Source organism: Desmodus rotundus, chromosome 12 (assembly GCF_022682495.2).
Source record: "Desmodus rotundus isolate HL8 chromosome 12, HLdesRot8A.1, whole genome shotgun sequence".
In the NCBI taxonomy this organism is placed as follows: Eukaryota; Metazoa; Chordata; class Mammalia; order Chiroptera; family Phyllostomidae; genus Desmodus; species Desmodus rotundus.
In genome coordinates, this window is record NC_071398.1 from 46234826 (window position 1) to 46245838 (window position 11013).

Here is an 11013-nt window from a genome sequence, read left to right on the forward strand (position 1 = left end):
GGGCTCTCTGTTACTTGCATCAGGCCCCACCTGTGTCGCCACCGTCAGGCCCAGTCCTGCGGTTACCATGCACCAGTGGTGCAAAGCAGCGTCCGTCCTCACCCCATGAAGTCCTGCTGCCCAGGCAAGAGGAGGACGGCTTCCGGGGCTCTGTGAGGGCTGACGGCTTTGCCGCAAGCCCATTGGGGAAGCAGCTGCGCCAGGGACAGGGCAAGACCACGCGGCTTTTTCCGAAAATACTTTAATACCGGGTCGTCTAGCTGGTTGTGGGTGGAGAGGTCATATATACATCTGGAGAGTGGAGGGCTCCCCCTTTTTCAGATTCACACAGGGTGTGGCTGTCCACAGGAGCCTCCACCATGCGCACGGGCCCCATTTCCATGGGCAGGGGCTTTTCCAGGCTGTTTATCAACACCGCGGCACGCAGCGCCGACTTGACGGCCGTCTCCACCCAGCCGTGCGGGTAGGCAGTGTGCTCGCCAGCGAAGTAGATGCGCCCATAGGGAATGGCCCAGTTGAAGTCCTCCCGGTACTCCTTGTCGATGTCTTGCCCGAGCATCGGCGGCTGCAGCACGAATGCGCCCTGGCTGTGCGGATCCTCCGCCCAGCGCTTCATAACGCCGGTGCCGTCCCAGAGCCGATACACAATCGGCCCGTGCAACGCCGCCACGTCCTCGAGCGCCACCTGCAGTGCCTCTTCCAGGCTCAGGCCAGCGAACGAGGCCGCCGCGTCTGACCACGTGTAAGAGGCCAGGAGCAGCGCACCTTCGCCCGGTGGCGGGTAGATGATCTTTCTCGAGGGGCGGTCAGTGTTCGAATGGCCGCCCAGGATGTGCTCATCGTGCCAGAAGGGCCGGCGGAAGCTCAGGAACACCTTGGTGGCTGGCACGTAGTGCAGCGCGTGCAGTGCCTCTTGCCACTTGCGGGACAGTGGCGGAGAGAATTTCATGCGCTGCAGTGCCGGCCCGCTGGCCGTCAGCAGCACCACATCGGCGGCCATAGTCTTCAGACTCCGGCCCCGGTGCGAAGTCCCTATGTGCACGCGCACCTCGTGCGTCTCCTGTGTTAGTCCCGTGACGGGAGCGTGCAGCACCACCGGCACCGACAGCGAGCTCAGCAGTGCGCGGGGCAGCAGGTCCCAGCCTCCCATGATGCGGCTATACCTGGGGGCAGGGCGGGAGCTTGACCCTGGCTCTCGGGCCTTGCCCCTTTCCGCAGGCCCGGCTCTGGGCACTCCCAGGCACCTGTTCTAGTTTTCACCTGCCTGCTCCCCGAAAACCCCACCCACTCATCCACCCTCTACTGCCTCTACTTCCACACGTCCTCCAAGGACCAGCAAGCAGAGAACTGTGTAACCCGGGAACCCTGCCTCTTCTGGACCACGCCATTCTACCCAACCTTCCTTACCTATTTCCTCCACATAACCTGGGATGTAGGGGAGAGCGTGGCCAGACCGAGGTGCCCTGTCCTCCTCCCCTTTGGTCCCTGCACCATTCTCCCCAGCCCGGCCCGCCCCATACAGGCTCCCCATCACCACCGCATCCGCTGGGTTGCTTGCCCCCATTGGCCCCACAGGCCCCGTCCCTCACCGAAGGTGATCGCTGAGGCAACTGTGAGCCCGCAGGGCCTCTGCAAAGCTGAGGTAGAAGAAGCCGTCCTTGGACATCACGTCTCCCAGGAGCTGCGCAGCGGCCCAGCTCAGGTTCCCCTCCCCGAGGAGGTATTCCTGGGGAGTGGGCGCAGGCCAGGGTCAGAGCCCAGGCAAGTTGCACCTGCCAGTTTGGCCCCACTCCAAAGGGGTCCCTCCCAGCTGAACCTCCCCATTATGTGCCACCACCATCTGCTTAGTCCAGTCCAGTTCCCTGGACCTTAGGGGTCCGGTCCGCATGCCCTCTTGTGACAGATGAGGAAACAGAAGCCCAGAAATGGGGCATGTCCAGCCCTATGGTCAGGCAGGGGGGCTACGTCAGGCCAGGGTCCCAGGTTCCTGCCCTCTGAGTTTTGGGCCTCTGACTTCTGACTCCACGGGCATCCTCCTGGCCATGGTTTCAGACAGGGACACTGAGGCCCCACTCACCAGGAGTGTGTGACTGTCAAACTTCTTCATTGCCTTTCTGCAGCCCAGTGTCCTGACGTCCCTGAGGGCCTGCAGTGGGACAAGAAGACTGCTGAGCTGCGGGGCGGGATGCCGCAGGTTGGGCCCAGGGTCTGGACCTGGGTTCTCTTCCTTCTCCTGCCCAAGGCTGGCCACTGACCACTCTTGTTCAGGCTGCCTGGCCTTTGCCCCGGCTGTGACCTTGGCCTTGCCCTCCAGTGCTACTCAGATGTCACTACTCTGGGAAGTCCTCCTGAGTCCCTCATGCCTCTCCTCCCCCTGGCACACTTGAGCCCTGAAATGTTCATCCCAGCTGGGTGCTGCTCCGCCTGCATCTGTCTGTCCTCAGCTCTGAGCTCCGTGTGGGTGGGGGCTGCATCTGTCTCAGTGCTATGTTGTTCTCGTGCCCACCAACTGTCTCCTGGGTCGTTCTGGGCACGACAGAAGTGGAATCCCTTCTGCTGGGCATGACCGCTGAGGGGGTTATTCACCAGCCCCTCCCCTGCCCAGGGCCCTGTCATGGCCGCCCGGCACCTGGAGCCACAGAATTTTAGCCCCTCAGCCCAGTATCCGAGGCTCCTGGCAGCCCCTTGGTCGCCATCTCTTAAGAAGGCTCCCATTCTAAGGACAATACCTAGTGCCCAGATCAACCTCATCTCTCCCCCGCTGCCACACCCCTGCACTTGTCCCCCTGCCTCATCTCTTCCTAGCACACCCGTGGCCATCCTTCACTACCCTGTTCCAGTCTCATCTCCTCACTGCCCCATCTGATTTCAGCCAACCCTCTTCTTTGTCAACCTGGCTTCCCCGCCGTGGCCATGGGACTCCCTGAAGGATGAGCCCTTCCCTCCCTCACTCTCCAACACAGAAGTGGCCTGAACAAGGTGCCCACCCTTGTCCAGAAGGGAAGATGGACAGTTAGGAGCTGCCACAGAAAGTGGGGGTGGGGGACAGCTCATTCCTGAGGGCATCAGGGAGGACTTCCTGGAGGAGGGGACATTGGAGTTGGTTCTTAAGAGATGAACAGAGTTCCCTGGGTGGAAAAGGGAAAGGGCCTTCCAGGTAGGGCAGGCAGGACAGGGAGGATCCAGGGGAGAGGATGAGACCTGAATTGGGGCCAGGGCTGTGGTGACAAAGACATGGGAACAGTGTAAGAGAGTCAGTGCAAGGATGGGACGGGGTGGGGGACAGACAGTGAGGATGGCACCTGGGAGTCCGCCTTGCGATTGGGGAGTGGGGGGTGACAGGGCCATTGTGAGATGGGGAACCCAGGAGCATGAGAGGGTCGGGGAAGATGCTGAGTACCAGGGTCTTGGGGGTGGGTCTCAGGAGCTGGATGTGGAAGACACCTGCCTGCAGGTGCAGACAGGTGAGGCTGTCCAGGACAGTGTGTGGATGACAACAGATCGGAGAGCAAAGGTTGATGGCGCTTTGGGGACCGGCCAAGCCAGTGGGAGAACTAAAGACAGAAGAGGCGGCGGCAATGGGAGAACAGAAGCACGAGGGGGAGAAGGACGGCCAGGCCGGGGGGAGCCAAGGGGACACGGGCCAGAGCGGTGTGGAGCCCAGGGCTGCAGCCCTGGAGGGTGTGCCCACCTTGTTGAGAGCCATCTGGAAGATGGACTCCGGCGAGCGGCCCTGCTCCTGGGGGCGCAGGTCGTAGCCCAGCTTCTCGGGCATTTTCTCCACCACGTAGTTCCGCAGCTTCACATCGCTCACTTGTGTCCACGCGTTCTCGTCATACTGGATGAACTCGGTGAGGTTGAGTCCCAGGCTCTTGCAGAGTTTGTGGAGGATCCTGAGGGAGCAGGCAAAGCTGGTGAGGGTGCAGCAGCGGGGATAGGGGTCCCCTCTCCCCCCAGGGCATAAAGAAGGGAAGGGGGCGGGGAGGGCAGCTGGGGATGGAGTTTGGAGATGGGCAGGAGGCTGGAGAGGGCTAGACTTGAAGTCATCAGTGCCAGGGATGGGAATGAAATGGGAGCAAGGTTGGGAGCCTGAGGGCTGTCCTGCTGTAGGATTGGGCTTGGAGTGAGAGCTGGCGTTCACTGGGGTTTGGTGGGGGCTTGGGATGGGGAAGGGACTAGGGTGGGGGAGGTAGGGCTGGGGGTCCAGAGGTGCTGGGCGGGGCTACCTAGGGGTCCAGCTGGACTTCACGGCCTGAGCACTCCAGGGGTACAGTGGAGGGGCTGGGGTTAGGGAAAGAACAGAGTCGGAGGCTGGGTCTCTACATGACTTGACGGTGTGGGGGTGGGGGGACAGGTTTGGGGTCAGAGTTGAAGTCCAGGGGCAGTGAGTGGGGGAACTGGTTGAGCCTGGCCTTACCTGTGTGATCGGGGCATGCGCATGGCTCCCAGCTCCCCGATCCAGCCCGTCTTCTCATCCCGGTAGGTGAGGATGCGGCCCCCGATCCTGCTGTCTGCCTCCAGGATGGTGACCTGGGGGATGCGGGAGACCTCAAGCAGGGCTCTTCAGCTCCTCCCACTGACCCCCATCCCCACCCTGTGCCAGTCCCCCACCATCCATCCCCACAGCACGACAGACCCAGACGGGACAAGGGTCCCTTTCTTTATGGGGAAGTGGGAGGGGCTGCTGGGAGAACAGAATGTAACAGTGAGCAAGTACAGTACAATTTCCAGACTGCAACAGGGAGGCTGCTGGCCAGGTTAAAGAGGGACTTCCCAGCTCAAGGAGGGGGAAATTTCTCATATGTCCCCGGCCAGGTTCAACTTTCTCTCTTGGATTTCAGTGAGAGGGACAGTGATTAGACCTCAGGGGGCACTTCCCCTTGGGCAGAGTGTCCATCTTCACAACACAAATTCCCCCCAAAAGTTTGGAGGAAGTTTCCAGGAACTTCCCTCTGGGTGACAGAGGGAGGACAGGGAGTTAAAGGCCTCTGGGTGCAGCACATGCTCCCTCCCTCGGGTTCACGGTAGAGCACGGGTTTCAGGCCTCACTCCCAGACTACACGGAAGGAAGCATAGCTCCCCATTCCCCTCCCCCCGCCATTTCCACCCCTCCACAGGGATGTGTCCCTCCCACTGCAGCAGGAAAGACTCAAAGCAGGAAAGACTGCAAGCAGCACTTCTCACCTTGTGTCCGGCATCGCTGAGCACCTTGGCGGCCACCAGCCCGGCCACACCAGCACCAACCACAATCACCCTCTGGGGCACTAGGGTCCGATTGAGGCCCAGGGTCACAACCCTGAGCAGCTGCTCATAGTCGGGATCCTGCATGCATCTCTCAAAGGGGTCCTGGCTGTGGACAGCCTTCCACTCCAGGGAGGCCACCAGGCCCAGAAGGATGGGGACCAGGGCAAGGAGGCGCTGGGCTGGGGAGGAGGACAGGGTCAGTGGGTATGTGGGTAGGGGGGAGAGCAGGTTCTGCACCCCCCAGTGCCCCCTCCTCTGCTTACTTACCCCGCGAGTCCATGACTGTCACTGGGAGATGGTGTCTGGGTTGGAGGGGAAGCAAGGGCCGCTGTGACAGGGGCCTGAGACCCACCCAGCCCCCAGCTCGGCCCTCTCCCCTAGGGCTGCCACTCTCTGTGGATGCGTCTGACCCCTGATCTGGGTCACGCAGTCCCCTGTCCCAGGTCCTGAAGTCCCCTGTTCTGTGCCCTCCTCTCCCCATCTCTGCCTCCTTGTCTCTTTCTCTTCTCTATTCCTGCTTTTCCTCATCTCCCTGTCTTTCTTTCCTCTTCCCTCACCTCCTTGTCTCTGTTTCTGTGCCCTACCCCGCCCCGCCCCGCCCCAGCCTCTTCTGTACCTTGGCTGTCCCAGGATAGCAGCAACACTGCCTGTCTCCTCTGCTTGTCTGCGGGTCCCCCCTTTCTCTGTCCTTATACCAGCTCCGCCCCGCCTGCCCTCCCCACCCCTCCCCTCCCTCTGGGAAATTGGGCTGCAGGGGGGAAACGAAACTGCTCTCCTGGGTCTCAGGGTCAGGTGGTCAGAGTTGAACTGAGGCTGGAGGGAGACGCCTGTGGGGCAGGGGATCGGGAGGAAACCAATTGGTGTAATTTCCTCCTCTTGCCCCAAATAGTTCTGGGGTGGGAGGGCGGGAACAAACTCATAATTAACCATCCAGGGGTGGCCAGGCAGCTTGGAGCTGGTTCCCTACATCTGCCTTCTCTTTGCTCTCGCTGCCTCCTTCACTCTGACGGGGAGAGGGGGTCTCTGGCCTTGGTACTGCATGTTCCCTGGGACAGCCTCTGAATCCTCTCTGTGTCAGCTGTTGCTGTGCCCTGAATGGCACTTTCTGGCTCCCGTCCCCTCCCACAGGGCCGGTTTGAGCCTGTATCCCCATCTGTGAAACAGGCACCACAGTGGGACTCGCAGGTAGCGGGTGCGGTGCTCAGAGGCAGGCTCTGGGCTAGGTCTACATCCTGGCCTGGGACCTCCCAGCCGGGGGCCTGGGCAGGGCCTTCCCCTCTGTGGCTCCAGTGTACCGCTGTTGAGGGTTAGGTCCTGAATCTAGGTCAGGCCTGTGGCCACACCCAGGGTAGTACCAGAACCTGCTCCCCAAGAAATGCCAGCTGCCTACCGTGGGGATGCTGGAATGGACCTCCCTGAGTGCCCCTCGCCCAGGGCGCTGCCGGGGAGCAGCCCAGGCAGGGTATGCCTGCCCCAGGCCTAGGCATCCCTGCATGGAGAGTACTGTGGGGCTCGGCACAGCCTGGAGAATGGGGACACCTTCTGCCTGTCTGCCTTGCCACCCCCATCTCTGGGGCACTCTTCTTCTGAGGGGTGGGTGGCAGGCAGTGAGAACAAGATGACTGGGCTATGAGGAGCCCCTCCCACGGGGGGTCTTGTGGCTATGGGGCTTTGTCAAGGGGAACATGGCCAGTCCCCTGAAGTGGGTGGGGGTGGAGAAGCAATGGGAGACTGGTTGGGGTGGGAGGAGAGGGCTCCAGGCTGTGGGGGAGAAGGAAAGGCGGCAACAGGACTGGAAAGTCCGAGCCGTGAATTGAAGAGGGATGTGGTTTGGTGGGGGGCAGGAGTGCAGGGGTGCATGCAAGTGAGAAAGCATATGGTGAAGGGGTGAGGGGCAGGGAGGCAGCAGCCAAGGAAACAACATCGGTGAGCTGGACAGAGCTTGGAGACGGAGCAAAAGCAAAGGGCACATGTCAGTAAAACAGGAGCAGCAGGGACTGTCCCCGGTGACACCCGCTCTGAGGTGGTTCCTAGGCTCAGAGCTTTGCATTCACTGGGGACCTCACAGTGCTGCTTTGACAAAGGACAAGACTGAGACTCAGAGGTGGTGAGTGGGCAGTTAGGGGAAAAGCCCAGGACCTGCCCAAGGCCTCAGAGCAGAGGCCCGCCGGCTTCCCGCACAGTGACATGGGGCTAGGAGTGCCACCTGGGCTAGCCCTCACTCGCAGCAGAAGCCGCTGTACATGGAGCATAGATTTCCCTCCAGTCCCAGACTCCGTGAGGGAGGGGACCTGGCCTGCAGAAGGGAAGGCATCTGCCCCAGGCCCCACAGTGGGAATGGGCAGGTGTCCCCCGCCCAGAGGTCCCAGTGCCATGCAGCCTCACAGCAAATTCCCCCACAGAGAAAGGAAGCAGAAATAATGTGGAAGTGGAAAGGGGTGGAGGCAGCAGACCCAGGGGCTGCCAGGCCTGGAGCATCAGTCCCCAGAGTGGCTGGGGGGCCCTGCTGGGGTCCCTGGGCACCCCCCCCACCGTCCCCGCTGGGCTTTCCCATACAGGATTCCTTTCCAAGGTCCCTCTGGCTCTGGGCACACTCCCAGCTTGCCTCCTGGACTCTAGGGAGAGAGGTGGAGCGCAGGCCTCCCCCAGGACACCAGTTCGAGGAGTCAGCAGGGCAGAGGGAGGGAGAGAGGGAGGGAGGCTGGGCAGGATTCAGGGAGCTCCCCCAAAGCAGGAGCCAGCCCCACATTGCGAGCCTGGGCCTGCCAGGGTGGGGCCTGCCCAGTATCCTTGCTGCTGCTGTGGAGACTGGGGGGGCTGTTCCATCCCATGTGCCAGACACTTTACACATGTTTACTCCAGGAGCAACTCGACAAGGGGGAAGGACAGTCAGTTGTCCCCACTTTACCACGTGCAAAACTGAGGCTCAGAAAGTCACCAGCTAAAAAGTGGCAGAGCCTGGGTTTAGTCCCAGTGGCCCAGCTCCAGCCCTGTTCCCAACCACCCTGCTATTGGCAACAAGCTTGGGCTGGTGGACAAGGGATAGGGCGAGGGCAGCGACTCTCCACCTCAGCACTATTGCCACATGGAGCCCTCTTTGTGGGGCCCGCCCCGTGCCCACAGGGTGTTGAGCAGCATCACTGGCCTCGACCCACTAGATGCCAGTAATGCATGCCCCTCAAGCTGTGACAACCCGAAATACCCCCGGACAGTGCCAACTGTTTCTGGGGTTAGGCTGGTACTGGGTGGGACTCCCAAGAGTGGCCAGATATGGTCCAGGAAGGAGACCTGGGTACAGTGGGCAGGAGGGCTGCATAGAGGAGGCTGTTTTGAGGTCGGGTGATGGTGAGTCGCATGCGGACTGCTTTGGGGGACTGACTGGACCTTCCAGAGCCATTCCCAGTAATACCAAGGAGACTGGCACTAGACTGAAATGTAGTGTGTGGGTAAGGTGGGATGGGTTGGTAAAGGGATTTCGATGAGGTTAGGTTCCCTAAGCCGGTAGGCAGGACACACAGACGGACACACAGACACATGGCAAGACTCAGGGGGGTGGGGACAGTTGAGGGGAAAGGCCTGGGCTTCCCCACAGGTCGTGCATCTGCTTCAGTTAATTTTGGGTTAGTTTGGCTTCGTGGTGGTGTTTCTAGACAACATCAAGCCTTCCAGATAGAAACTGTCTTTAGGGAGAAAACCTTGTTGTGTTTGGTTTGCTTCTAGAACCACAAAGATGATTCTAATGGGGTTAAGGTCAAGTCCAAAGCAGCCAGAGACCTTACCTGCCCCCCTGGGGACCTCTGTGCTTCATCCAGGCAGTTAATGGTGGTGGTGGCCACAGAGGTTAGGGAACAGGGCGAGTGCCTTACGTGTAATCTTTTCCCCGAGTTGGCCCAAAGACCCTGACCGGTTGGTATTAAAACTTTCACTTAGTGCCAGGGAGGGGCAGAGGCTGCGCAGGGGATGCCCAGGGCCCCAGGCAGAAGGCTCCAGACCTGGGTGGGGGAGGCGGACAGAGGGCAGAGGGCAGCCTTGCTGAGGCCCTGACCTCTGGCCTGACCCCTGGACAGAGAGACCGTTTTCCTGGAACCCCCCTGCCCCTCCTTCCCATTTCCAAAGCCCCGGGGCCCCAGGAGCACTCACTGCATGGCTGGGCCTGGGGGGCTCTCTCAGTGCCCATGGCCTTTCTGGTTAGCCTGGGACAGAAGTCATCGTCGGGTGTGTACGGAACCGGGGTGAAAAGTCGTGGCTCTGTCCTGATTTCCCTGTTAGACCAGTGGTGCCACAGTCCTGCTGTGGGGTCAGAGCGTTGGGAGGTTGGGGCGGGCAGGCCCTCCCTTCTCAAAAGCTTATTGGGGGAAGTTAAAAGCATATATCAAAACAGAGAGACTAGGGTGAGGAATCCAAGTGCCTTCGCTGACTCACAGCCCTTCATGCTTCATTTACATTTTCTCCCTCCCATGTTGAATTATTTTAAAGTGAACCCCAGACATACGATTAACTTGTAGTTAAATACTTGTGGCATGTTTCTGTAAAACAGGAGTTTGCAAACTTTTCTGTAAATATTTGAAGCCTTTAGGGCCACAGACTCCTTTTCACCTACTCAACTCTGCCCTCCAAGCAGTGACAACATATAAATGAATGGGTATGGCTATGTTCCAACAAAACTTTATTTATGAAAACAGGAAGTGGGACCTCAGTTTGCCAACCTCTGCTCTAAAAGATCTTACTTTTTAAAAAAATGAAACTACAATACCTTGATCACATTTCAAATGTCATTAAATCAATGTCTACATTTCCCCAAACGCCTCCAAAAGTTTTCTTAACTGATATGAATCAAGATTCAAGTAAGAGCTCACATTGCATTTGAGTGATATTGTCATTGCCAGTTCAGCGGACTTGGGGGTCTGTGTCCTTAGAACCAGGGGGGTCTGATGTGACCCCACAGCCCCAACCCAGACCCGAGCCCGCAGAGCAGGGCAGCAGGCTGGTTTCTGCCTCGGGGAAAACTTTGGGGCTTGTGGGGTTGAACCAAGATGCAAGCAAGGTGTGGGGTGCCCAGGTGGGTCCCTGTATGAAGTGAACACTGCCAAGGAGAGAGCTGTGGGACGGGCATGGGGCAGCTTGGGACAGTTCAGCCGGGCTGGGGGCTGGCTGACGTCATGAAGCAGACCTGGCTGCAGAGGGCGAGGGGTTTTGTTCCGGGGAAGGCCTCAGCCGCTGCCCTGGGTCCAGACTCTTAAAAACTCTTAGTTTTGAGGGAGCCGTGGTGTGCTGGAGCTGGCCCGTACCAGTTCAGGAGTCTACTGGTTAATTCTCACGATCTTTGGTTTGGATTTCAAGCCATTATTAAAAATTTATATATATTTACAATTTTGTTAAAAAAAAATACCAGGAATACTCAACATTCTTTACTTCCTAAGTATTTGCTTACATTTTACAATCCTATCTGTAGAGCGTGCATCAATTTCTTGAATCCGTGTTGGGTGACTCCAGGTTGGCGGCCTGCAATCGGCCATGGCAGAACCATTCACAACGTGGGAACTGGCACATGCCAGCCGCCAGGGATTCCCCCGCCTGGAGAGGGGCCTGCTGCACACGCTGACCAGCACACCACCGCTTGGGAATCCCATTTCAACCCCACCTAGGAGATGGAAGGCTGTTGCCCCTCTGGAAATCCCTAGCTGTTTTAAACACCTGATGGATCCCTGATCCCCTTGATGCCAAGCTGTGCCTGAGGCTGAGGCCGCATCCTGGGGAAGGGGCTGGGCC

General features: G+C 59.3%; 1 protein-coding gene across 3 annotated transcripts; it reads right to left on the reverse strand.

The window, feature by feature from the left end:
• Positions 1-227: 227 nt before the first annotated feature.
• IL4I1 (interleukin 4 induced 1) lies at positions 228-9534 on the reverse strand. Of its 3 annotated transcripts, none has more exons than XM_045200441.2 (8): positions 9385-9506; positions 5512-5546; positions 5185-5423; positions 4418-4530; positions 3692-3893; positions 2078-2146; positions 1590-1726; positions 228-1163 (listed from the first exon to the last, which is right to left on the reverse strand). In XM_045200441.2, the coding sequence occupies exons 1-8, from the start codon at positions 9387-9389 to the stop codon at positions 257-259; spliced, it is 1707 nt and encodes a 568-aa protein (XP_045056376.2). In that variant the 5' UTR covers positions 9390-9506; the 3' UTR covers positions 228-256. The 3 variants fall into 3 exon arrangements, with proteins under 3 accessions (XP_045056376.2, XP_045056377.2, XP_024422102.2); XM_045200442.3 differs by lacking the exon at positions 9385-9506 and adding an exon at positions 5861-5945; XM_024566334.3 differs by lacking the exon at positions 5512-5546 and having other exon boundaries at positions 9385-9534.
• Positions 9535-11013: the final 1479 nt, after the last annotated feature.

Excerpts from the sequence above, each read along its gene's own strand:
- IL4I1 (XM_045200441.2), bottom strand. Across the intron at positions 4,531-5,184 it reads TCAGCGATGCCGGACACAAG|GTCACCATCCTGGAGGCAGA; the intron begins GTGAGAAGTGCT and ends CGCATCCCCCAG. Across the intron at positions 1,727-2,077 it reads TTGACAGTCACACACTCCTG|GAATACCTCCTCGGGGAGGG; the intron begins GTGAGTGGGGCC and ends CCCACTCCCCAG.